This window comes from Triplophysa dalaica, chromosome 4 (genome assembly GCF_015846415.1).
Source record: "Triplophysa dalaica isolate WHDGS20190420 chromosome 4, ASM1584641v1, whole genome shotgun sequence".
Lineage (NCBI taxonomy): Eukaryota > Metazoa > Chordata > Actinopteri > Cypriniformes > Nemacheilidae > Triplophysa > Triplophysa dalaica.
Genome location: NC_079545.1, coordinates 15972133 through 16000071, shown reverse-complemented (window position 1 = coordinate 16000071; position 27939 = coordinate 15972133). Strand labels below are relative to the sequence as shown.

The following is a 27939-nucleotide window of genomic DNA, read 5'->3' as shown; positions in this document are numbered from 1 at the left end:
GAGCTGTTATTTGGATGACAGTGAGTCATTTTATTGACTGGATCCAGAAGTCAAGAAGAACAGGAAGCACTCGCAAGACGCTGCTTCATGTGCAGGAACAAAATATCATGTCGTCTGATTGACTACAGACAGAATAAAACAAGAACGTTTTGGTTTCTATATCCCTGTGGTACACGTGGGGCAGTTTTTGGTACCGTGACATCAATTCTGGTGACTCTAAACCCTTCTGGACTTTGCAACAGGTTGATAAAATCACTGTCTTGAAATCAAACCTGAATCGAGATGTTGGACGGAATCAAGATTGAGGATCAGTTGAGATCGGGAGCAGCGTCTTTAGGACTCATTCTGGGTAAGTTTAACAACATCACCAGCATACAATGTGAATTGCAGTTTACTTTATCAGCAGAGTAAATTAAATTTACCGGTTTTGTTCACATCAGATATATTTCGCATGACTAGATCAACACCAACATAACTAATTTCAAATATCTGAGCACAGAAACACCATAAACTGTACAATGTGCAATAACAATAGAAAACTATACAAAATAATTACAACAATTATGTTGTTTTGTGTCAAAGTCTGGTTAAATTCTGTAACGATTTTAGATTGTTGTCATGCTCGCCGTTGCACATATGCCGTTTTACAGCAAATATTATGCCTACATTAAAATAAAAGCACATTTATGCTGGAAAAAAACTAATGCTGCGTAAACAAGTCTGATGACCTTTTCCCTGTTTTTGTAAACCAGTTAAAATTTGTAGTATTATTTTTGTCAATATGCAGCCTATAGTTTTGAATGATTTTGTTTGACTGATTGCAACGAAGAAACGTGCTAATATAACGTATTGAGGCCTGCATTTAAAAAAAATAAGGCTAACTGTAAAATGAATTACAGGTACAATTTTTGGTCCTGTTTAGAATCGGGAAAGTGCGTAAAGCGTTGGCATAAAATGTTCTGGTGTTATTTGCCTGAAAACAATATTTAAAATGACAGAATCAACCTGTCTATATTTAATACTGAATTCATTTGATTCTATGGTCAGTTGCAACAAATACAGTATTTTAAATATGTCTACAGAATATTGTGTAATTTATCACCCTACCTTATTTCAGCATGCACCTTTGTGTTTAAAATCTCTGATGTGTAATTTTTTTTTTGTTACTTATATTAACATCTGTTATGTGTATACTTTATGTTTGTCAGGGTCTGATTGCTCTCATCAGAATGTGTGTGAAGGATGTCAGAGACCCATTTCTGATCGATTCCTCCTGCGCGTGAACGAGTCTTCATGGCACGAGGAGTGCGTGCAGTGCGCGGTGTGTCAGCAGCCTCTCACCATGAGCTGTTACTCCAGAGACCGCAAATTTTACTGTAAACACGACTACCAACAGTAAGACTCGATTCTCTTCATCCTCTCTGTGTCTCACACCTGTCACGGTTTTCCAGTTTATTGGAGCTGGTGGGTCAGTTTCAGCTCTGCTAAACGACTCGGCCGAAATCACTTTGTTTTTCACGATCATTCGATTCAGATCATATGAGGGCCTATGTCTGACAGTGTGTAAAGGCAATATTTTAAAGAATAATATTAATAATTGCATTCTATGATTTGTTTCCATTTCAAGCATTTTCGGATATCGTGAATCAAAGAATGAAAATATAATTTCGTTAACGGCCACTTTAACGTAGCCTATGTTATTAGCATAAATATATTGACTAAAACTATAAAATAATTTAAAATATAAGATTATTAGTTATAATAAAACCTTATATTAATAAAATTTTAAATGAAATATAGATCATTTTCGTTGGCTAACTATACCAAAATACAACCAGCCAAATGATTGCCTATGAAATACTTATTTTGTGATCCTTTTTTAACAATTAAGTAAATAATAGTAATTATTTGTATTGTAGGCTACTTATTTGTATACTTATACCTTATTTTGTATTATACATTTTTTTAGTCACGGGGCGCATGTAAATCGTGTGTATGTTCAACTCTTTGTTTTTATATTATTTAAAAAAAAATATGTTGTGGATAAACTCGGCGTGCAGCATCAAATATTAAACTACACTTTTTAGAATATTTTTTACCATTAAGATAAATACATTGAGCTTTATACAGCTTTTTAACAATTTTTAGTTAAATAATTCAAAATAATATTTTATTCTTGAAAATTATAATAGCTAATGCCTATAACGTATTGCACGAGTATATCATTATATGTAGGGCTATTAATAGCTCTCGCGCAAAAACCTTTTAATGAAACCATTGTGAATACATAAAACACCTTTTACTGACACACCTAAGTTTGTTTCACCGAACCACATTTTCACCAAAGTGTATAAAATGCCTTTGACGGCTTGTTATTTCTAAAACCCTTAAACTTGTATTTATTTGTAATGATGAGGTACTTAGTACGCTTCATTCACACCCGCACTGTTTTTATGACTCTCATTTAAGAGAGATTAACAAGCTCCTCAGAGCCACCACAGGAATGAAGTTACAGGACGCCCGGTGCCCTGTAATTATCCGCGTGCGCGCACACACACACACGCACGCAAGCACACGCACACACACACACACACACACACGTGCACTCCCATTCACACACTGCTTCGGAAAACCACAACCATCACACATTATTTCGAGCAGCCTAAGTAGTTTTCATGTTTATGGTGTATTGTCTTATGTGTCACAACTGGAACGTGCATTAAGTAAAGTGAAATTTAAACAGTAAAATATAAATGCAACACAAAACGACCGATTTAGACAAAAATAGAAGGAAACAAAACGTTTAATTGGAGTTTTGATTTATTTGAGACATAATGCTCCAATGTAAAAATGTTGCTCCAGTCTCTGTTTAAGTGTACTCTAAAAATACAGTAATATTGTATTTGAAGTAATTTATTCAATGAAGGTGTCACCATCACTGTGTGTTTTGTGTGTCCTACAGTCTGATGTTGGCCTGTTCTTGAGAGAGCAGACAGTGATGTAATGACCTTCAAATACACATCCTCTGCTTTTCAGAATATCACCATAGTCACTGTAACAAAGTGCTAGGAATTTTGAGAAAGTTGAAGATGACTATTTAAAGTTTATGGTGTTGTAGTCTAACAATGCTTTGTGCAAATGTTAGAAAATAGTTCCATATTTGTAAACAATAAAAGCATTTTTGGCTTATTCTGATTCAGCAGTCTATTTATCAAACATTCGATGCTGTAGAGATTAATGCCTTATACGTGTGCTAAAGTATAGTATGATTTCATGCTTGATTTATGACATTCAAAACAAAATAGAAAGTCTGAAAAAAGTAATTTCTCAACCCTCAGTTTCTCAGACTGATGTCCTATCTTCTCTTCCTATGTTTAGATTCTGATGCTCAGAGAAATATCGCTCAGTTTGCAGAAACAACAAACATTCTTATTAGTCTTTCAGAAACAATGTGGAAATATGATATTTTCTCATATGGCCTTTTTCCCTTTTATTTTTAGTACTGTTGTTGTGATGTCATTTAAATGGTTGTGCATATCGTTGAAGGGCTGCTTTGTTTTCACATGCCGGTTCCTGTTGCAGGTCCCATGAAAACATGACAAAACATGAAATTTCTTTTTTTTTTTTGTTGGATTACTATAATATTAAATATTAGAAGAAAGATAATGTCATATCACACATTATAACACACTCATTCTCATTGCCTGTAGATAAAAAGACATTCAGCATCTTGAAGTGGATGAGTTTTGGAAAGCTGTTCTTTTGTACCGTCCATTCACATAACTTCAGGTTTATACTTGCACCCCACTGAAGTAAATGATAAAAATGTGAGCATGTGGTTACTGTTCCTGGATCAGGTGCTGCTCTTGAACAAATCAGTCATTTAAGTCATAATATAATAGTAGGTGTGTTTTAGGTGTCAATAAACATTAATCTTTAAAAGTATTGTGGATTTTTCTGCAGAAGCTCAGCGTGTGTTTGTCTGTTTTCTCCTCCCAGCTTCTGTCTCTGTCTCTCTCTCTCTCTCTCTCTCTCTCTTCTCTTTCCACACTGTGGCCTCATTGAGAGTAGGTGTGAAATACGCTCAAAATCTTTACCTTCTTTTGTTCGTTCTTTCATTCCTATTTTCTTTTGTTGTTTCTTTTTTTTAGTAAAACATTGAGTATGCATTTTGAATAAACTTTGTTTGCAGTTTTTGATGATTTAGAGGTCGTTTAAGGTAAAAATATTATAAATGTTATGCTTTCTGGTGAATGGTGACTCTTTTGAGAATGGCATATTTACATTTTTAAGTGTTGTCTTTTGAAGTTCTTAGTCTGGGTCAAGTTTTGACTGGGCATTCAGTGATGCCATAGAATAACAATGTTTGGTTCCGTAACCTTTTAGTAAAAGGTTTTTTTTGCCTTTTTGTAGTTTACAGAAATTCCACTGGATGTTAAAGGTTCTTTACGGAACAACACAGCATGATAAAGAACATAGGAACCTTCATTTTTAAAAGTGTTACTGGACTCTTCCTCTCACAATTTGGTCATCCCCCAGTTCCGCTTTGCTCTTGCCAGTTCTACTCATGCAATCTGACCCATTTTGGTTCCCATTCAGACAATTTCTCGTGCTTCCTTTGTTATACTCTATAGAACCATTTACCTCTACAAAGAACCTTTTGTAAACCAGGAAGGTTTTGCAGATGATAAAGATTCTTTAAATCAAATTAGTTATTTCGTTTATGTGTTTTTTCTTTCTCTCTTTAAATCTTTCGTTCGGAATGTCAAACCTCACCTCTCTCTGCTGCTGTCACCCAGCTGTGAGGAGAGGCTGTCGGGATTGTGTGAAGTGCTGCCACCCAGATGCTGTGTACCTGCAGACCTGCTCTCACACCCTGATCCCACATTCTACCCCTGCGTGGGGAGCAGGGTGCAGCCCCTCGCTCTGATGCCTATGGTGCATTTGAGGGAACAAGAATTCTCGTGTAGATGTGAGGGTCTGCGAACATGCCATCTCAGCATTTCCCATGATGCCACAGTGCACAGAGAAACTTGAAGATCTGATGGAGTTCTCATGTAGCTGGGAAACGACAAATTACAAAATATATTTTTTTCCACAAAAAAGATTTTACGCTTGATCGGGGGGCTTCTCTTTTGTGAAAAACAGTTAATGTGAATAGCGGGAGATGGAAACGCGAACATTTAAGCCACAAGACAGAGCGGCTGATACCGTTGATTGTGTCTTTCTGGTTTCCAGATTTTTTCTGGATTTTTCTTTTTGGTTACTAGGTTACTAAAACCATGTCATCCGCTTGAGGAAGTTGATGGAAACGCACCAATTTTGCATTAGTCTTCCCTCCTGTTATTGTCAAAGATTTGCATCACGTTTGGATGGAAACCCAGCTATTGTTGAGATCTCTTCTGAAACTCTAAAGGAGACATTTGTCATATTTCTGACCCTTTTTTTCTCAGAAGTAATATCTGAGACACAGATGAGACTTAAGCATGAGTTTCCATTTGCTCCCGAATTTAATCTTGCTGGTGTCTAACGAGAATTACTCTAACTGGTTCTTTCCTCTTGAGCTTTAAAAGAGCATCTTTTCAGCAATGACGTTTTTTAGGCCCCCTCGAATCGCTTGAGTTCCTCTCTGTTGCTTCTCTGTCTTTCAAGTGCTCTCTCCCCCCCGTAATGAGATTAACGGTATGACCCCCGTGTTACCGCCCGCACTTTTATCACTGACTGTGACATACAGCTCCCCGTCGCTTTGTGCCACCGGAAGCCAAATCCTTAATCCACTTGTTCGTGTGGAGAATGAGGAGTAAGAAAAGAGCGACAGAACAATGTGGAATGGATGGGGAGGGTCTATGGAAAAGCCCCCTGCATCTCTGGTCAAGGAAACATAAAACTGATATTATGAGAAGGAAAACACTCATTTATTTAACTTTAATGTTGTGCGTTTGTTCTGTCACACCCTTCTGACACTCCCCTATTCAATATAGACACATTTTTATGTTTTATATATATATATTTTTTTTCTAAAGTTAGTTTTGAGGCATAATTCTTTTTTCTACTTTCAAAATATTTTGGAAATTGTGGAATCAGGCAGGCGTTTTATGACGTAACACGTTGCGTTTTTTGTTAAAGTATTTTTTGGACCAAACAGAAGCATGCACTTGTTTTATCAGTTGTAGTCATCCGTTGCATCATTCTTCTCTTCTGTATAGAGCATTGATCTAAAGAACAGGTGGATTCCAGCATCCACAGTCTTTATTTACTAAGTCAGCTGATCTCCTGAGTATATTTAACAGATGGAGTGAGCTGAAGCTCATTATCAGGTGCACAACAGCTTTTCATTGTATTGACCTCCATTGGGGCAGAACTGATGTGCTGGTGGCAGGTGGTGTGCAGGAGACCCCCCGAATCTCTTCCACATTCCTTCAAACTTCCTCAACTCTTCCTTTCAGAGGGTCTCCAAGCCTGTCCCACCACATTCAGCCTTTTTAATGTTTACTCTTCTTTTAAATCGTTTACTTTTTTCACCCGACACTATTATAAAAGGTGCTTCAAAAGGTTCTTTAATGCAACAGAGAAACCTTTTGGTTCCATAAAGAACCTTTAACATCAGAAGAACCTTTCTGTTTCACAAAAGGTTCTTTGTGGCGGAAAAAGGTGTTCTTTAGTTTATAAATGAGTAAGAAAGAGCTGGTTCTTCAAAGAACCTTTGGCTGAACGGTTCTTGTTAAACCAAAAATTTTTCTTCCATCGGTGTGAAGAACCATTTAAGCACTTATATGAGTGTATGAACGCATAGATACTTGTATTTTCAAGTCTTTGCAAGTTGGTTGCAAGGGTGTTCTGTGCAGGTGCTTGGTTGTTTTGCTTTGTCTAGTTATGTCTTGAGATTCATGCCAATGTTGTGTAGTTATTGTACGCTTTGTATATGAGTTTTTGTACCCTTTCCACTTCCACTGCTTTCATTTACAACCTCACTTTTAAAACCATTCCCATCTCCCGTAAAGTGATAGCTCACCCCAAAATGAAAAAAAAAAATCATAATTTATTCACCGTAATGTCAATTCAAACCTGTATGAAGTACATTAGTAATCAAACAAGATTGACCCCCATTGACTTCCATTGTATGAACACAAAGCCACTAAAACATTTCTTGAAACATCTTCTTTTTGTGATCCACTGAAGAAAGAAAGTCATACAGGTTTGAGCAACAGGACGGTGAATGAATAATGACAACATTTTATTATGGGTTACCTGTCTTTTAAACGTGAGACAATTTACTGTTAGCATGGATGCTTGTGCTTAATTCCAATCCTAAACGTTTATATATAACATTATTTATATCATAGTGTTTATTATACATTTTTAGTTATTTTTTATTTAATAATAAGTAAATAACAATAAATTGTATTATTTCTTATTGAGCTCCGCCTTTAATTAATATCTGGAAACAAAATAATTTTTGCTCTCCTATAAATGATCAGGCAAACGGGGGAGGAACACTGTAAAGACCAAGCACTCAATTTTATTACAAACCACAAGATCTACTGTGTTTTCTGCCCATCAAAGGGATCAGCCCGTCCAGGGGCATGTGTCCGGGTGTAAATCCTCGATCCCGGGGCACAGCGGGCCATCAGGACATCTAAACACGCTTCAACTTCTCTGAGCCTGTGAAGACGGGTGGAGGTGAGGGGGCATTTAAACACTAGACGAACCATGTGGCGGCACTCGCCCGCCGGTATCCCAAAAATAACCCTCAGTAAAAAACTGTTTTGTGTATCATGTTACACGACCCACGCAATGCCCTCCTCCCTCAGACCGATGCTGCTGCTGTGTAGGACGATTTGGGTTGTAAGACCCCGACTGTGCTTCAAACAGAGACATCTTGGATGGGGTGGTTGGAGTTGCAAGGGAGCTCAGTTTGGGTCACAGAACGTGAGGTGATGAAGATGGACATCTTTAAAAGGCACTTCATGAAATCTCTTTCATTTCTCATTTGTTTCTCCTAGAGATCAATGAGACTGAATGCAGAGCACTTTTCTTGCTAAAGATATCGCAACCATTTCTCACGCTGCCAGAAATGGCCCTGAGTACAAGAGCTCTTTAAGAGGTGAAGGTTGGCCATACCAAATATTACTTTGATGTAGATTATAGAAATTCATTGTTTAAAAAAAAGCTATCATTTTGGCATTATTTTTGAGAGCAAATCACTTCACACCATTTTCTAAACTGTTCTTATGGATTAAGACTGCCTCACTAGAGTTCATACTGACTTTTGATTGCAGACTTGACAAATCCGAGCACAGTTTGAGACATCTCTTCTGAAACTCTAAGGGGCATAGTGAGATTCTGGGCCTTTTTTATTAGAAACGACTGAGATGCAGGCGACTTAAGCAAACATTTTCTTTTGCTCCCAGTTTAAAGGAACAACTAAGATACCACCACAAATTTTTTATGCACATTTATAAGCTATGACTATAATGTTCATATGGCCATATGCAATATCAATTATATTGTTTTGATCACTTTCAGAGCGATGTTTCCAGTTGATGAGGACTAAAATGTTGACAGCCAATCGCAGGTTTAAAGGGCTCACACATTAAACTGTGAAACTCTTGGATTTCTCTGCTCTTTTTATGCTCTGTGATTTTTCACACATACAACCAGAGTTATATTTGCAGAGTAAATCTTGTTGATTTAGGTACGTTTATGGACTCGGTGACCTCAGCACAACTCTCTGAATGTTTGTGTGTGTGTGTGAGAGAGAGATTGCCTGGCAGGACAGAGCACATCTTCCTCCTCAGAAGGCCAAAAATAGCCTGTAACTTTCCTCTGCTACATTTGAAGGTTGTGCGTCAAAACTAATACATGCATTTGAAAGTGAGTGGACTCATTTTTTTTTCACCAGGATACTAGGATTCAAACACATACAGTTTTTATTTGACTAAAGAACGTGTGTGATAGTTAACAGCAAGTTTTCAAAATGATTCACCAATTTGAAGATATTTTGAGAAATGTCTTGATGATGTCCAATGTTCTACTATGCAACATATCTTCTTCTGTGTTCTGCATGAGAACGTCATACAGGTTTGGAATGACATGAAGTTGAATGAATGATAAAGTAATTTTCAGTTTTACGTGAACCATCTCTTTGGACAAAGTCAATAGTTTCACTTCCTCGCCCCCAAAAAGTTTCATTTTTAAAGGGGTAGCAACGGGTAGAAAGTGGGCGGAAAGACACATTTAACCTCTGCAGCTCATAAAGTTTTCACTCCCTGCGGAAGTTTTGGACATTTCACCTCTAAGAAACCTGTCGGAGGCTGATGGTATAGCCCCAGCCGTGGCGCGAGTCGCCCGTCACCACGCCCTGCTGGCAGAGGTTACACAGGCTCTCCACCGGCCACGGGCCCTGCTTGGGTTTGTCTCCGCAGAGGGTCCAGGCTGGAGGTCCGTAAGAAGAAAGCGATTCAGTGTGCCTCCCCGGGCCGCAGCGTGTAATCTGAGTCCCTCTCTAACCTTCTGCTCTCAGCAGGGTCTTGAACATCGTGCTGGATGGAGGCGCTTTGGGGGAGATGTGCGGAGACCTGCCACTGTGCATGGCGCCTCTGTGATGCTCGAGGGCAGATCTCGGGTCTGTGCTGCGGAGACGTCAAGCAAGGGGCGAGCGCACATGGTTCGGGTCAGTTCCTTCCCACTGTCCTAACCAGCGTCTTTCACATCAAAGAGTCTGGTCTTCTAGTCCATTCCCAACATTCCTTTAAAAATATCGTCATCATCTTAACACCAACCTGAAGTGCTTCACTGATTAAGCTGGTCCCCCCCTATAGTCAAGCTGGTGTTGGTAAGCAGGCTGAATTAAGCTGACTTTTCATTTTGTGCATTCATTGTTTTAAGCTGACTTTTCATTTTGTTCATTCATGTTTTTGACTGAATAAACAGCACAGCTTTGACAGTGCGTCTAAACTTTGCCCCCCAAGACCGATAATTCAATTTCCTTTTGTTGTTGTTTTTACGATGATACAGTATCCAGTTAGTTCCTTGTCTTGGGTCTCTCAAAAATATTTTCCTTTGACCTCGCTGTAGTTTATAGCTCCCGGCAGTGGTCATGTTGGTCTTTGCTGTCTCAGATTTATGTTGTTGTTCTCAACATGTTCATCTTGTAGATCATCTATATGTTTGAATCGTTGGGCTTCAGTCGACTCTCTTTCAGCACTGTAGTGTGCTACTCCGTTTCAGTTTAGTTTTAGCTCGGCTTTTTTCTTTGATTCAGCAAGTTAAAATTATTAGTAAATGTCAGTTTTGATAGAATGAGTGAATTTCATAAAATGTTTGAAAGCCAAACAAATATGCAATTTGGGGCGGGGCATATTACGTGGCTCCTCCCCCTTAAAAATACCATTTAAATTACCTCGTATGTATAAGAGACTGGACATTTTGAATATTTATATCTTCTAAATGTCCATGTTTGGAGTGAACTAGCTTAAATATATTTTTATAAAAAATGTAATTTATCTCTGTTGATTTTGGGGTAAACTAGGACCTGGATATATTTTTGTGATCATTTAATAATCAGTAGCTTCTTATTAATTATGTACTAATTGGCTTTGTAACTCTGTCTCCTCTCCACCAATAAGCTGGTGTGTGGTGGGCGTTCTGGCGCAATGTGGCTGCCATCGCATCATCAGGTGGATGCTGCACATTGGTGGTGGTTGAGGAGATTCCCCCCTTCCATGTAAAGCGCTTTGAGTACCCAGAAAAGCGCTATATAAATGTAACAAATGAATTACTTATTGAAACAGTGGAAGTCTTTAAGCGGACATAGTCTTACATTGTGTCAGTAAGAGGCTGTAGGGAGCAAACTTGTTTGTGTCACAGTAAGATCTGCTCAAAGAGGGCGAGTGTGACCACACCAACCACAATGTGTGTGTGCTGACTCAAACTCAAGTTATGCTCTTTCAAACGGATGTGAGTAAACCAGAGTGGTAGGAATGTTTTGTGTTTTTGTGGCATTGTGTAAAATCTGGGTCCTAAAGTTGAGATTTGCACATGGGAAAATGTAACCCACCATCACGGGTTAACATCGACCGCAGGATAAAGAGCAGCTTTATGGAAGGAACCGCTGGTCACTTTATAGACACGTTAAGGACTCTGTCCATCCGATACTTTCAGCATGAGTGAACCGCAACCGCCTGGAAACATTGACTGTCACGGGCCATTCTGCTAAAGCTTCGCAGACTCGTCCCCCCCGATGGGACTTCCGTCTCGATGTCTAGCGAGAGGCAGAATAACACTTAAAGTGTCGGGGAAAAACGGGCGTTTATGTGGTAGATTCATAACGACTGAAGGTTCAAAGTGTCGTCTGAGAGAATGTGTTAGCGAGACACAAACAACAGTCGTATGATGTTACTGCTCAGTTTTATGGAGTGACTCGGGGTGGAAAAGCATGTCGTGGAGACAAACGTTTGTTGAATTAATTATTTTTATCACCGGCAGGCAAATGAGAAGCAGACAGTAGGAGAGTCTCAGATGGGTTTTGTCTGTTTGTTTGTCTACAAAGTATAACATTTTCCAAACACTTGTTAACCAAGCATAACTCTGGCTAACTAAGCTCTTGCTACCGTGGTACTACCATGTACCATCATGTACCATGTATAATTGTATGACATGTCCATGACAGTACCATCACTTTCAGACATTGGACATTGATAATACCATGTTTTCTTGGGATATGCACTTCAATAAAGATCTGACCAAGTGTCATACCTGTACCATGGTACTGCCAGCATACTTTATTGGCAATAGGAAATGTAAACAAATGTATCCCATAATTCACATTTTAAGTTAAACATTTTTATAACTTATCTTTACATGTCAAAAGACTGACTTTTAAAGATGAATTTTGCCGTATGTGTGCGTCAGCTCTGTTAGATGAATGCATCGCTCCAGACTGGTGTGATTTGACAAGGAAAATTTGTCACCTATAGGGCACAGGGGAGACAAGATGCTTTATTTCCAAAAGCTAATATTGCGGAAGACCGTGCGTGTGTGTGTGTGTGTGTGTACACTGTGACTTTGCAGATGGGGGTAATATCAGCTGGTGGGTTTGCTGACAGTACCCGGGGGGAACATGAAATCTGTCAGAGTTAGGATCTGTCAGAGAAGGTTGTACACATGCACACACAAACACACATAACACACGTGTTAAAAGTCAACAACATGTTCAGGTTCTGGATGACGGACAGAAGACAGATGGATTCGTGGATAGTAAATTTCACACTTTTAAACTTTAGTATATTTTGCACAGGATGGAGTATGTGTGTGACATACTTTTTACTAAACACAGTTTGTTCTTTGCTTGTTGTATGTACAAACCTCTCTAAACATATATGACCAAACACAAACGTTACCTCAATATTTCCACACAAAGTCTTTCTTTCTTTCTTTTTTTCTCTCTTTTTCGCTCTCTATCTCTCCCTCTCTCTCTCTCTCTCTCTCTCTCTCTCTCTCTTTCTTTCTTTCTATACTCTTTGCTCTTCAATCATTTTATCTGTTTTAAAGGCCCTGCTAGGAACCCAAGCAGCCATTTAGCAGTTTCAGATGCCTGTGGCAGCCCTCAGGGACACGTCCTCTAGCCCAGATGCAGTCTTTATTAACTCTCTCTGTGTGTGTGTGTGTGTGTGTGTGTAAGACAGAGAGAGAGAGAAAGAGAGAGAGAGAGAGAGAGAGAAACTGTGATTGGGAGAAAGACATTGGCCTGTCATGTAACAGTAATTACTGCATTGATATTCCTCCTCCAATAACCCAGCAGAGTCTCATTTGAATTAAGTCCGTTCAGTAGCGGCGAGACTAATGCTGCTAATCTCGTTCAGACTCACTCTTTCTCTTTCTCTCTCCCTCTCTTTCCCTCCCTCTTTCTTCGAGTTTCCTGCAAATATTATTATATTATTGCTCATCAGAGAAGCATCCGAGAAGCACATGCAATTATGTTCTAACAGACACCATCAGAAGAAAAGATGACGCTCTTTAAAGGGATCGTTCTAAAAAAATGATTCATCTTCATGTCATTTCAAACCTGTATGACTTTCTTCTGCAGAACACATAAGAAGATACGCCTGTAACCAAACAACATTGAACCCTATTGATTCCATTGTAGTTTCACACAAAAACACTGAGACATTTCTCTAAACATCTTATTTTGTGTTCCACAGAAAAAGAGAGTCATTTATAGGTTTACAACCCCGCAAGAGAATGACAGGATTTTGTTTATTTTTGGGCGAACTACTCCATACGTGGCTCCTGGCTTCCATGTCATATCATTCTGAGGTCCCTTCAGACACAAACTAGTTTCTGCGCTACATCAAAGTGTTGGGAGCACAAAGGGGCCGTTCTCTCTCCCGTGAGCACAGTTTAACCTGTTTGCACCTGATGCAGGGGGGGAATAGCATGCATAGCTCCGAGGATTAGATTCTCTGGGGCTCACATTCACTCCTCGTGCAGTCTCTTGGGTTTATTAGAGTCGTGACACAAGCATTTTCTAATCTGGACCTAGCATGAGGCCAGCATCCCTGAGGTCTCTCAATGACTGACACACACATACAAAAGACATTTCACAAAAAAAGTATTCTGTTTTAGAAAATGCGAGCCAGAAGTTGAAAAAATAACCGCCTTTGTCTTTGCCTTTACCGCGGTATTTAACAGGTATTCAATCCGCTTTGTGACCTATTTGACTCTGACAATTTACTTCTTCCAAGCCAGTAATGCCATTACGGTCTATTAGGCTGGATGAAAAGCATCAGATAGAGCCGTGTCATTTCAACACTTGTGTGTAAGAGATATGGAGCCGTTCATTCCTAAATGAGGAGTTTTTCCCTGTGAGCACGTCGGGCGTGAAACCGGTTCAGGCTGTTTCTCTTGCTGCTTGTTTTGGAACTGCAGGCAGCAAAGGATTTGCTTTTGTTGGACTTACATGACTTTCCACCTATTAATGTTACTGTCATACTGTAGAGCTGTTCTCAGTTCAGAACCGTGTGACGTTATGACAAGCATTCAATGCCCTTTTTTACATGAATCAAAGGGCTCATATGATAAGGAGCCACAATTTTCTTGCGTTATCTTTGCTTGCATACATACACAAAACAAAAGTTCATTCAGCTTGAAAACATAATATTGCTCATTATATATTTATTATTTTACTCCACTAAAGGCTAAGGTATGACATATAGCGATATGTGGTTATATTGATGTATATATTGTCTTTGTTACTATGTGTATGACATATATTCTGGTCCTCACAGGAATATGTGTGGAACGTTTTGCTGGTGGTACTAAGATCTTTATGGATTTGAGTGGTTATGACAACCGGACTGAGTCAAGCGAATAAAAAAAACAAAGAGTCAAAGAAACTGACGCTTCTCAGCACTGGGCACCGTTCACATCCCCAAATCCACAACAGATGTGTGTGTGCAAGTGTGTAAATGTTTGTGTGAGAGTGTGTGTGAAAGTGTATGACTGTGTGTGCGTGCAAGTTAATGATTGTGTATTTGACTGCGTGTGTGCGCATGCATGTGTAGGTGTGTGTGCAAGCATGTAATTGCGTTTATTTGACTGTGTCTGTGTGTACCTGCGTGCGTCTGTGTGTGCAACTATATGATTGTATGTATTTGACAGTGTGCATGTGCGTGTTCAAGTATTTAATTGCGTTTTTTGACTGTGTCTGTGTGTGCATTCGTGCAACTATATAATTGTGTGTATTTGACTGTGTGTGTGTGTGTGTGTGTGCAAGTGCAAGTATGTAATTGCGTTTTTGACTGTGTCTGTGTGTGCATGCTTGCATGTGTACATGTGTGTGAATCTGTGTGCATTTATATAATTGTGTGTATTTGACTGTGTGTGTGTGTGTGTGTGTGTGTGTGCATGTATGTAATTGCGTTTTTTGACTTTGTGTGTGCATAAGTACATGTGTGTGCGAGTGTGCATGTGTGTGCAACTATATTTGAGCATATTTGACTGTGTGTGTCCAAGTATGTAATTGCTTTTTTGACTGTGTCTGTGTGTGCATGCGTACAAGAGTGTGCATGTGTGTGCGCAAGTATATAATTGTGTGTATTTGACTGTGTTTGTTTGTGAGTGCACATGTAGTTGTGTATATCTGACTGTGTGTGACTAACTGTTTGTGTTCATGAGTGTGTGTGCGCAAGTATATAGTTGTGTGTATTTGAATGTGTGTGTGTGCGCGCACGTAAATGTAGTTGTGTATATCTGAACGTGTGTGACTAAGTGTTTATGTTCACGAGTGTTTGACTGTGTGCAATTGTGTGTTTGTGCTGACTGTGTGAGTGCATGTGTGTTTTTGTAAGCAAATGAGTGTGAATGTATGACTGTATATGTGTGTTTGCAATTGTGTGTGTGTTGTGTTAGGCAGAGGAATTTCACCTTTAGCATTCCTGATATCCCAATAACCATCACTCTCTTACACAAAACAAACATTTATTATAAAACAAGATTTGAGTTCAGTTGTATAGCACATTTCACAATTTAACATTGTTACATTGTTTTAGCAGCTGAGTGACAAGTGTTCAGTTTTTGTTGGGCATATTGCCGTATGAGAGGGTGTCATGATTTGTTATGTCATTCCTACAGAAGGTTGTTTCTAGGGTGAGACTTCCCTCGATTCCAGCACCATTGAACTTATGTCTCCTGATCCAGGTCAATCCTGCTAGAAACTATGATTCCATATTCAGTGTCATAATGCAATTTGACAGAATCAAAACAAACGTAGTGTGCGGTGACTGTTATTTTGAACAATATCAACAGAAAAAACAAAGGTTCAGTAGGTGAAATCTCTAACTTCGGCAGAAAGAAAAAGAGTGAGCGAGCGAGTGGGCAGAGGAGTGTGTGAGCAAAAATGAGACAGTCATTTTTTATTAGGGTTGTGGGTGTTAAGAGCACGGTGAGGTTTATGGCCCGGGGCTCCGCTGTATGAGAGCTCATATTGTGCACAGGGGCGGTGAGGTTGAGGTTCCTTTTGGCCCCTGTCGTGTGTTTTCTTTCCCGGCTTTTCGCCGTGTGGATTAAGACCCCCTACACAATTATATTCACTTCCAATCACTGTTCAGAACGGCCTCGTATGGAAACAGTGCTACGTTATTTGTGGCCTACATATATACAGTATGTGACTTTTCTTTTCTTCTTTTTTAATTTCAGAATTGAATATCAATAATAATTATTTTTCAGCGTGGCACACCCTCAGGGTGAGACACAGTCAAAGGCCGCAGGTTCACAGAGGTCTAATAAAAACCGCAACCTGCTGGTCATCACCGATTATCTGTTGGAGATCACCGTCAATAATTAGATATTGAAGACACACTTAGAGCGAGAGAGAGATGTTTTCATCACTTATGTCCTCTGGGAAATAATGTTTCTAGTTCCTCTGCGTATCCACCCATCAACTGTGACTCTATCACATGCGCTCAGAGAGAACATTCCCATTTACTGTACAGTTGAAATCATTGGCATGTGAACCATACTTTCACAGTCACGTCACATCTCTTTCTGCATTTTACCTTTTTTTTGGGAACGTCCTGTCTGAGCTTCTATTTATTTTGACATGATAAAATCAGATCTGATCTCGTACACCTTTGAAGAAGTGAAAACGATGACATGTTATTGACTTTACGTTGTCAGGCTCAAAACACGGCGAACACGTTCCCCAAACAAATTAAAATGTATTTTTCATTGTCTGTCAAATTGACTCTTAAATTAAATGTCAATTAAAACATTGCATTTAGCTGCTCTTTATAGTTCTTTAGGTGAATTTAAGTTCAGTTCACACAGTCATCAACAGGTGCATAAGTTTTATAAAATAGTCCATAGAGAAAATGTATACATGTACGGGATAATGTACAGGCTGCTGGTTGTTATCGCAGAAATAAGCCCTGACAGTGTGATCAGGACCACACGGAAGGGGCTTATTTCGCGATAACAGTCGGCTGCTTGTACATTATTAGAAAAAAACTGGGCACGAAATGTGAATTTTTTATACTTTATTTGCTAATTTAATGCAGATCTTCCATGAGGAAAAGTCTTTTACTTCAGTTTAAGGAAAGAAACGGTGTTCAAATGTCACGAGCAGGCAAATTGGTTTAATCATTTGTATAGTGTCATATATGTTATTAAAAGCATATCTGATTGGCCAGTCTGCATCCAGGTTACCATGTGTTATTAGTGTTGAGAGGTTGTTATCTGGGAATAAAGAACCTCCAAATATTGCAACTGGCCAATCAGAATCAAGCATTCCAACGAGCCGTGTAATAATGATAAATGTCAACATCTTGAAAAAATTGTACTATTCCTCTACCCCATCATCTCCCATCACTGTTGAGAGCATCAGATGTGTTTGGTAAAGTTGAAGGCATGTGCGCAGATGATTGTATTAGACACCCGCTTGTCAACAGCCTCTCAACCAGCAGCTGTGAGCCGCTCTTCAGACATCAGCCTTTGTCCCATCCGTACAAAAGAAGCCTTGGCCGACAGATAAAGATGCTCTGAATCTCATGTCACTCTCTACCACCTTATACATAATGGAGGAATATGTGTGTGTGTTTGTCTGCTTGTGCGTTTTTTTTCATCCCTGTCTTATAAAGCCTTGTGACTTTAGCAGTATATTCCAGTTTTTCTGGAGATATATGATAAGCTGCGTGAAATGTAAACAGGTTTTATTAACATCAGAACAGATGTAGCATCTCAATGTCGTAAATTTGACAGTTCGTATATTTCAGTTGGTTGGTTTGTAGTGTTTAATTATGACTATGAAATATATTAAGGACAAAATAAGATGTTATATGTGAACATGTTATGTAAGCATACATCCAAGATTTCGTCCATGCACAATAAGAGCAAAATGTAAATGTGTAAAATGTGAGCGAAGAGCAGGTGAGGGGAGAGAGAGGGGGGGCAGTTGGTGGTAAACACCTGCAGTGGGTTCAGTCTGTTGGCCTAAAGCAGATGGGATTATGGGATGATTTGAGGGTGGTCTGTCACTGGTTGGAGGAGAGACGATTTCAGCTCCAGAGTTTTTCCATTAATCTTTCCTGTGTTGTGAAGTCATTGCATTAAGGACAGAGGACGGAATTTAGTTCAAGAAGTTTCCTGTAAAAATTCTGTATAGACTTAAAAACTGATGACGAAAGAAAGAGGTCTGTTACTCAATAAAAGAAACGAGACACTTGCATGTTTTAACTGTTTTGTAGGGCTGGTTCTTTATAGAGTCTGTGTCTCGCAAGGTTACACTTGTGGGTGCAAGAGGGCCAAAGAGTGCATGTTTTATGCGTTTGTCCACAATTCGTCATCCAGGCCCACGAGTCTGTACCAGATCTAAAGTTTCAAAGCTACCACATGTTATTGTCTTCAGAGAAAGGCGGTTGTTGTAGAAACCATATTCAGATTTTTTTAAATATTTTTTTTACTTTTTTTTAAGTTCCACATGTGAAGTACAGACATGAAGCAGAGAGATTTTTGGATTTTTAGATAGAAATCTAAACAATTAGATTTAAACATTTTTGGTGAAAAATTATGCTTGTCTGTCCAAAGCACGTTGGTGCAGGTGGTTGTCGGGGTGTTGCCATGGAGTTGCTATGGAGTGGATAGATATTGCTATAGTGTCATAAGGAGGTTATTCTACATATTAGATTCCCTAATTTACCATAAAATAATTTGATCGCAAGCAGAACGATGGTTAATGAAATTTAAGGGATCTTAATGTCATCTTATTGTTCTCTTTGGTTGAATTCTTATCTACTGCAAGTGTCGCCACAAACCACGAAAGTAGATGTTTTATACGAGAACTTATTTTTTACAAGATTCAGTTCCTCGTAGCTCACCCTTCATGATGTTCCAGCATCCCGCAATTTGCCAGCGTTGCCATGGAAACGTACCCCCCTGACTGTGCTTCATGCTCAGTTTGGTAATTTTGTTGTCAAGTCAGGCCGTATTGCGAAGATAAGTATGTTCACTTCCAATATTTACACTTAAAGCTAAAAATAAGATTCCTCTTGACTTTCTTCTGGGTAATTGTGTGAATTTGGTACGTTTTATTATGCAATGGAGATGAGGATGTTGAAGGTGCAGAGCGTTAAGATCGACCAATCAGAATCATGTATTTCAGAGTCACCGAAAAAAAACACGTAATAATCAAGTTAAATTAAAGTTTGATGAGATGTTTAGAATGTATTGCATGTACGTTTATGCGTTTGACTCTATTAATGCATTGGATTTTTCAAACCAGTTTCTTTGTGGTTCCTGGAGATTGAATCCTTGACCTCCACGTTGAGTTACAGGAACACAGAATTTATAGTCTCAACCTTTTCCAGCTAAAACTTTAAAAGTAAAACGTCAAATTGACTTCAACTTTCTTGTTACATTTTTAAATTGAAATGACTTGTAAAGATAGGTTGTACTTAAAACCTTAAAACTTTACAACATAATTTTATACAATTTATTTGATATGCCATTCATACCAAGTTTTAAACCTGATGAATGAAGATGGAATGAAAGGAGTCGTGACTCTATACGCATTAAGCCATAATTAAGTCACCAGATATTTTAAAGACTTTAAAGTAAACATTCCAGACCTGAAGTCTAATAATCTAAGGATTACCACTACTAATTAAAACTCAACAAACATCCCTTTACGGACCCAAAGGTCCAGAGGATGGTGGGAACACACACACACACAAACACACACACACACACACACACTAATCCACCTTCACTCTCAGATGTGGCTAAACCCTTCTCCAAGAGGGATTGTTTTGGGGGGTCGATGTGAGGCACTTGAGACTTGCCATAATCTCACAGCTGGGTCACCAGTGTAAACCCCCATCCACAGATTAAGGAGGCCTTGTTAAATAGTCTCCAGCGCAGAGCCCCTTAACATCCTCCTTTCACATACTCGAGGAGCTCCTCTTCAAAACGCCCCATATTACTGTTTGTTTAGTCTCTCTGGGGCAGACCGTGAGGGTCAGAGGTAATTTAAAACTGGATTGAGAGCTCTACCCCGTCCAGCCTCCAGCACAAAGACTGCTCAATGTTTGGGTTTCACTGTGGTCACCTCAACATCTACAAGGCACCTTAAAGTGATAGTTCACGCACAAGAAAATGAGTCATTGTTTATTCACCCTTGTGTTGTTCAAACACAAGTCTTTCTTCAATAGAACATAAAAGAAGATATTTTGAGAAATGTATCAGTGGTTTTGTGTTACAAAATACAAGTCTGAGGTTCGATGTTACACGTTCTTTAAAATATCTCCTTTTGTGCTCTACAGAGGAAAGAAAGTCATACAGGTTTGGAATGACAGTTAGGCCGCAGAACTGCTGCCTATGTAGAGGGTTTCATATGCTGTCTGTATAGGGAGCTCAGTAGGTTTTCAAAGGACGCCTCCGTTTTACTCGTCTCATGAAATGAATGAACTCTCTGTTGTGTGAAGTCTCTCCAGAACGACTTCATATGCCGTATAGTGGACAACAATGCCATGCACATCTGCTCGCGAGAGCTTGCGTCGGCCTTTTGACATTTCTGTTAATCCCGAGATTATCCGTCGCCGGAGATCTCCTGAAAAATCTGGCTTGACACTCACTCTATTATACGAGTGTTTATTAGTTTACACAAATGCTCATCGTGTTAAATAACCCCTGTGTTCTTTATCGCAGCCAATGGGACACGTCGGGAGATGGGGGTATTAGCAAAATCCTCCTGTCAATCATGCGCTGGCTTTAATCTGATTGGTCGATCTTCAAGCCAAGTCTCTTACAGCCCTAGACACCAATTACAGAGGCCGTAACTGTGGCTCTGGGTCTGTTATAGCACAAATTGAGAGCCTCCGCTGTGATGTGCTGAACAGAGATATCTGCTTTATATCAACCAAACCAACACGGAAACAGGCCAGATGAGCACACGCGGTCATTAAAATGCTACAGATTTGGGGAAATGAGTATGAGGTCAGAGGCGTAGGTTAGTGGAAGGAGTATGAAGAATATGAGCAAGGCAATAGTTTTTTTTTAAGTGCAAGTTATACAAAAGACAAATCTTCTCGATGGCGTTTTTGGTCATAAATGTATACCTATGATACCCCAAAATGCTTCTGTGATTTTGAAAAGAAAGCCAACGCCATTCAAGCCTGTGGTCAGATCTGGCTTTGATAACTGCACACATGCTTGTATGAAACCATGGTTTCTTCTGCTACCTACACAAAATCTGGACTTCTGAGAGACCATAAGATATAATGCTATGATGTGATCCGGCCTGCAAGAAATTATCCTCTAATGAGCTTCTAGAAGTAAATGTGTCCTAATAGACAGCATACACACTCGGGGTCTATAATATGATGTCATAGCTGAGCCTTTTTTAGATCTACGGCTCTTTAAAATTATAGAATGGATTTATGCTGGGAACAGATGATATAAACACCAAACTTTGCTAAATTAAAGGTGTAGCATGAGAATCTTAATTCTTTTTAGTTTAAAGTGTTGCGACCTATTGTGTGTGCTGAGTGTGTGTGTGTGTGTGTGTTGGCTTTTATGTGTGCTCTATTATTTGCTGGTAGTGTGTTTGCTGTTGTGGTAGAGCTGAGTAAACTCAATACTGAATAGAGCTGCCAAACTTAAGAAAAGCAGCTGTCCAAACACACACATACACACATTGTGTACCTGCTGTATTCACTCTATCCCACCCCCCCCCACACACACACACACACAAACATTGTGTACCTGCTGTATTCTCTCTCTCTCTCTCTCTCTCTCTCTCTCTCTCTCCCAAGCAGACATTAATTCCTAGCATCTATTTTTCATCAATAGAAATGAATACAATATCTTGTTTTTGGTTTTGGGCTGAATTTATTTCTAGACATTTCTTGACAGCTATCATTCGATGTATTGTAAAAGTTCTGTGTTGTATTTAAAAAATACCAGTGTATTTTTTGTAAATTACATTATAAATGATTTTAAATTACATTTGAATTATATTAAAAGAACGTATATTTTCAATAATATGTCATCTTTTACCAGGGTCCAGTTGTATAAACAAAGTTGTGTTTACTGACTAGCAATTAGTTTGGACTAATTATTCTTACTTTTCAGATTTCAATTAGACCCATACCTTTTTATGTAAGTGACTCAGAAGGAAATACGTTTGTTTTATGGAAAGAAAGATAATTAAACATGTTTACTTATATCTCTGTTTGTATTTTGATCATAATCATCAATTTAGCATGTCAATGTCCGTTTAGCGTGTTAATATCTGTTAAGCATTGAGCGATGAGCATCAGAAGGTGTTGTATATCATCAGAAGATTACTCTGGGCGCTGGGCAAACACACGCTCCATTTACCACAGTCATTCTCATTTTCCACCACTGAACGGCCGATTGGTACACACCTCCCTCCGCACAGCTTTAATCTTGGTCTAATAAACCAATTCCTCCAAATTTATAAGTAAAATAATGAATTGATTGATTTATAGTTTGCTGTTTGGGGTGGATGATGAGATCAAAGGGTTAACATGTTGACTGTGTAGACGTTCTGTGGTGGTTGCCAGGTTGTTCTAAAGACATTCTAAATGATCGTGAATTGCTTTTTCAGTTTTATTTGTTTTAATGACTGAGGAACAGTGGAAATGCTTTCTGCTTTATCACATGTGACTAACAGCAGCACTGATGTAAAGTTACTGAACCAGGAGTCCCGCTTCCGACATCTGATACTTTACAGGCCAGCGTTCTTATTAATTTTATTGATGAGAATGAATGTGGATTTTACTCTTTGATAGGGTCAGAAGGGAGTTGTGGTAAACTGTGCCTTGCGCATGGACCGCAGGGTTTTTCCGTGCCCTCAAGTTTAGTGCCCTCAGTGTTTAAAACATCTTCAGTTCTTTTGTAGTGCACATGCATCTGCTCTGTGTGGATGGGGAAGGGCGGATGGAAAAATCAAACACACACACACACACACACAGAGCAGGTCCATAATGACATCAGAGAGGGATTTGAAAGAGCTTTAAACTGTATTTAACTACTTAACTACAATTAAATACATCTGTCCCCATAGACCAGCAGATTTAAGTAAGATACCATAGGTGCATTTTTGGTACAAAAGATATGACACTTTTAATTTTTTTTAAATATCCCACACACTCACACTGTTTAAAGTTAAGGGTCACTTTACTAAATGATTTTTAAAACCTCTTTGCCTAAAAGTGTGTGTTTAAATGTTTAAAATAGTTTTTGCTGACAAGAATATAATTGTGCCAACATATTAATAACTTTCATTAAAAACCTTAATTAAAAAACATTTAAAGTAACCGATTGATTAAACGACAAGAGCACATTTTTGCAAAGTAGTAACTACACTGAAAATGATAAAAAATTCTGTTTGTATTGACTTATTTATGTAATCACGGCATAATTACCAATTTTTTATTTTATTTTATAGTTTTGATGAGTCTACTATTTTTGTAAACTGTGTGAAAATAAACAAAGAATGTGAAAGTGGCCCTAAACTTTTGAACGGTGATGTATACAAACATCAATGGATCACACACTAAAGATCACAGCATTTAGGGACTTTTTTGAGCATGCCTGACTGACCGTGAAGACTCGGTGTTCTTAATACTGCTAAAGACGGATTAGTTTCATCCGCTGCACTGTGCAAGTGTCAATCAAAACGAATTCTCTCTTTCTCACACACACATAACCGAGAACCACGAACCAGATGAACCGCTACAGCAAAATACAAGAGAAGGAATTTAAAATCCTTAAATCCTTTGTTAGCTTAAACATTCACAGCGACCCACACAAAAAAATACCGCAATTTACCAACCACATGGCAACGCCCTGGCAACCAAACTTTTGCACTGCTCCCAGTTTCCTCATAATCTCACACCGCTAATACAAGATGGGATATAAGAGTCACGCGTGGCAGACACTGAGAACAAAGACGCCGCTGAGGTCCTGTCAACAAAGAGAGAGAGGAAGAAGATCAGATTAGATCTGTTGCACAATAGAAGAAGGGATGATCTCGGAGGAATCATGGGAATTACAGACAGAAGCATAATGCGATGTGACAGTCAGAGGAAGCAGACAAACATGCGATTATCTCAGATCATCAAAGAAGGAGGAAAGAACTGAAGTTGGGTAGAAGAGGCGGGGCTTCATCCTTCCCAGGCAAAATGCTATTGTTTGGACGTTCTCAGATTTATTACATATCATCTTAGTCTGAAATGTTGAGATCTCTTCTCAAACTCTAATGGAGACATTAGTGAAATTTCCAGATCCTTTCTCAAGAAAAAGATCTGAGCACAATTTTGAGACGCTGTTTAGATACCTAGAGAAGAAAAATCTGGAGGAGATGTGTATGAGATTACAGAGGTCTTTTTCTTTACCACAAGTCTTTATTTAATCTCATCGCTATCTTGTAGAAACTATTGAAATGTCACAGAGATTTCCTCTCTCTTATCATTCGTATGTAGAATCTGACCTAATGAAAGCATCAAATCTTGAGACTTATTAAAAATCTTTTTCAAATTTTGTCATAATGAGATGTACAGTATCACCGCTGGTGTCCGGTGTCAGGGGTGTATTGATCTGGTGGGCTGTAATATGTATGGATTAACTTTATTGGTGTGGGAGAGAGTGCAGCTCTGAGGGAAGATCTGCTTAATGCTTAGAATTATTGAATTTTGCGTCGCAGCGTCTTCTGCATGTCACTGCATGTAATTGAGACCCTGTAGAGTAGAAATGTTTTTATTTCCATGTATATCCTATTTTTCAAAATTATTTTATATACAATGGTTAAATCATAGCATTTTTTTATTTTTTTATACTTTTTCTTTATAAGTTTTATTGTAGTTTTATTTATATTTTGAATTAGCTTTCATTTATGCAGTTTTTATATTTATGTTGATTTTAGTGTAATTCGAAGCACTTTTGGATGTGTTTTTGTCATTTTATCATTCATTTATTTTTAATTTGTTTAATTTATTTATTTCACTTTTAGTTCTTATTTATTTCCATTTATTAATTTTAGGGCATCAATCTAAACATTTTTCATTATTTCATTGCTAGTGCGACATTTGAAATTTCATTTAGTTTTACAAATATTATTTAATCTTTTATTAATTCTATACTTTCTTTCATTTCAGTTAATAGAAATGTTTTAATATGTTTAGTCATAGTTAACTATAAAAACCCTGAAGGTGCAATATGTTTTGAATAAATATTATAAATATACTTCATATATTTTTTAATAAAAACAAGAACAATATGCATGATTATTTTCTTTCTTTATGTCTTCAGGTTATTTGCCACCAAATGCAGTGGGTGTCTGGAGAAGATCGCGCCCACTGAGTTTGTGATGCGTGCCCTAGAGAGTGTTTATCATCTGGCGTGTTTCTGCTGCTGTGTGTGTGACAGACAGTTGTGTAAAGGAGATGAGTTTGTACTGAAGGAAGGACAGCTGCTGTGCAAAAACGACTACGAGAAAGAGAAAGACCTACTGCACTCTGTCAGTCCAGAGATCTCTGACTCGGGTAAAAACTGATCTCTCTTATTCCCCCTCGTCTCAACGCTCGCTTCATCAACAGGGGTATTAACACGTTTTTGTGTCTGTTTGTCTATAGAAAAAAGTGAGGATGAAGATCTGGATGTGAAGCCAGAGAAAGGTTCAGGAGGTCAGGGAAAAGGCGGCGATGATAGCAAAGACCCCCGCAGACCCAAGAGGCCACGTACCATTCTCACCACCCAGCAGCGACGAGCATTCAAAGCCTCCTTCGAGGTGTCCTCCAAACCCTGCAGAAAGGTTTGTTCTTCGCATATTGCACATAAAATCAATTTATGTTCAATTTCAATTTTTATAATGTTTATTATATTTTTTATTCAAATTGTATTTTATATATATATTTATATTTTGTAGGTTAAAAAATATAAGCACTATGTTTTGATACTGTAAATGGAAGTGTATTGCTTTTTTAAGTAAATTCCTATTTTACTTTTTGTTTCTGGAAGATAATTGTTTCAAGCTACTAACACCACTGCTGGTCCACCTAACAAAACGTTTGATGTTGTCTTTTCTGTTTCTTCAGGTAAGAGAGACACTGGCAGCCGAAACCGGTCTGAGTGTAAGGGTGGTCCAAGTTTGGTTTCAGAACCAAAGAGCAAAGGTGAGCACTATTAGAGAGATTATCTTAGTCTACACATCATGATCAATCATTAATGAATTAGTTTCGGTACATGTTTGCTGCTCTTTTGTTCTGGTCAGATGAAGAAATTGGCCCGTCGACAACAGCAACAACAAGAACAGCAGAACACTCAGAGGCTCGGACAAGGTGCGAATCTTTAACACACACATACACACTTATACAGTATGATGCCTAAAAACACTGTATACATTTGGAACACGACCCACCCTGCTTGAGTCTTACACCAGTTTTGTGTTTATAATAACTGCAGATGTGATATCGAGCAGAATGGAGAATCTGATGAACTCCTATACGCCGTTGGCTCCGCCTCCACAGCATCAGTTAGTCTCCATGGAAACAAACGGATACAGCACAGACCCGTTCCAGCAGGGTCTGACCCCTCCGCAGATGCCCGGTGATCACATGAACCCATACGGTGTGTATGAGCGATAAACACTCGTAATCTGTGATCTCAACCTCTAACTAGTCCCAGCAGCGATGTTATGATAGAAAATATGTCGTTGTTTATTAGTGTGGAACATGCGGCTGTTAACGCCACACACAAGCTTGATAAAACATGAACAATCCATTAAACTGTCATCAGCATTATGTAACAGTGTGAATTAGTTTCAAAGCCTGTAAAATTACACAATAAAATTACTTTTGGCAAAGTTAGTGACTGTTTGCTGTAGTTTGTAGGTGTAAAATTATCTGAATTTGGGTGAATTTGATGAGAAATGTTTGACTTCATATTGAGATCTTCAAAAATGTTGACTTTTGATTGCAGACTTGACAAATCCGAGCTCAGTTTAAGACATCTATATTAAAGCAACAAATGTGATTTTTCTTTCGTATGGACCTTCACACTTTACAATGAGGCTGCAAGAATCACTTCGTAACCTTTCAAGACCATATTTGATCTGTTTCGTCTCTCTGCAGGAAACGACTCCATTTTCCACGACATCGACAGCGACACGTCCCTCACCAGCCTCAGCGACTGCTTCATGGCAGGGTCGGAGATCGGCTCCTTTCAAACCCGCGTGGGAAACCCCATTGACCGTCTGTATTCCATGCAGAGCTCCTACTTTGCATCCTGAAAGCAAATGTAGACCCAGACTACACAACCACAAAAACTACCCATCAGCCATGACCTGCAACGACAGTTTCACGTACGACAACAAACATCAAGTACAGGTTCAAATAGAGTCTGGAGGCAGACGGACAAGACAAACCGAAACGCTTAAACGAAACCAGATCTTGGTTTTCCTATGGGAGACATGCTGAGCGGGTCTTGAGGTTCAAAGGTGCGCTGGAAAAATGTATGAGAGACACTGAAGATGTTTCAGAGACTTTCACGGGACATTTCCAGCTATACCACTGGGTGAACAAGATAAGATTGGATCTTAAATAATCATCAGCCTTCTGTTTTAAAACACAATTTCGAGTATTTATGTGAAGACGTGCTGTGCAAAAAACCTCATGCCGTTTTCCACAAACAGACTTTTTGTATTTTTTTATCATCCTATCAGAGGACAAACATGATGCCGAGCTGTTGATGTCTTGATAAAGACTAAAAGCTATTTATTACGTCCATGTGCCAAGTAAACCTGCAAAGCTTTATTTAAAATAAATCGTGTTACGGTAACATTTTATGTCCCTGGAAGAGTGTAGTATTACTGTCAATGTGTGAAACTGTATGTTTATTTTTCGCTGTGCTATTTATTTTTTA

The 27939-nt window shown here is 38.7% G+C and overlaps 1 protein-coding gene across 1 annotated transcript; it reads left to right on the top strand.

The window, feature by feature from the left end:
- The first annotated feature begins 17 nt into the window (after positions 1-17).
- lmx1ba (LIM homeobox transcription factor 1, beta a) lies at positions 18-27939 on the top strand. The gene is made up of 8 exons (XM_056746560.1): positions 18-349; positions 1209-1395; positions 25330-25562; positions 25653-25831; positions 26115-26192; positions 26291-26357; positions 26482-26646; positions 27150-27939. The coding sequence occupies exons 1-8, from the start codon at positions 283-285 to the stop codon at positions 27305-27307; spliced, it is 1134 nt and encodes a 377-aa protein (XP_056602538.1). The 5' UTR covers positions 18-282; the 3' UTR covers positions 27308-27939.

Bases quoted from the DNA above. Each gene is read 5' to 3' on its own strand.
- lmx1ba (XM_056746560.1), top strand. From the start codon at position 283: ATGTTGGACGGAATCAAGATTGAGGATCAGTTGAGATCGGGAGCAGCG. The intron at 1,396-25,329 runs GTAAGACTCGAT...TTATGTCTTCAG, and splicing joins TGTAAACACGACTACCAACA to GTTATTTGCCACCAAATGCA. The intron at 26,358-26,481 runs GTGCGAATCTTT...TAATAACTGCAG, and splicing joins CACTCAGAGGCTCGGACAAG to ATGTGATATCGAGCAGAATG.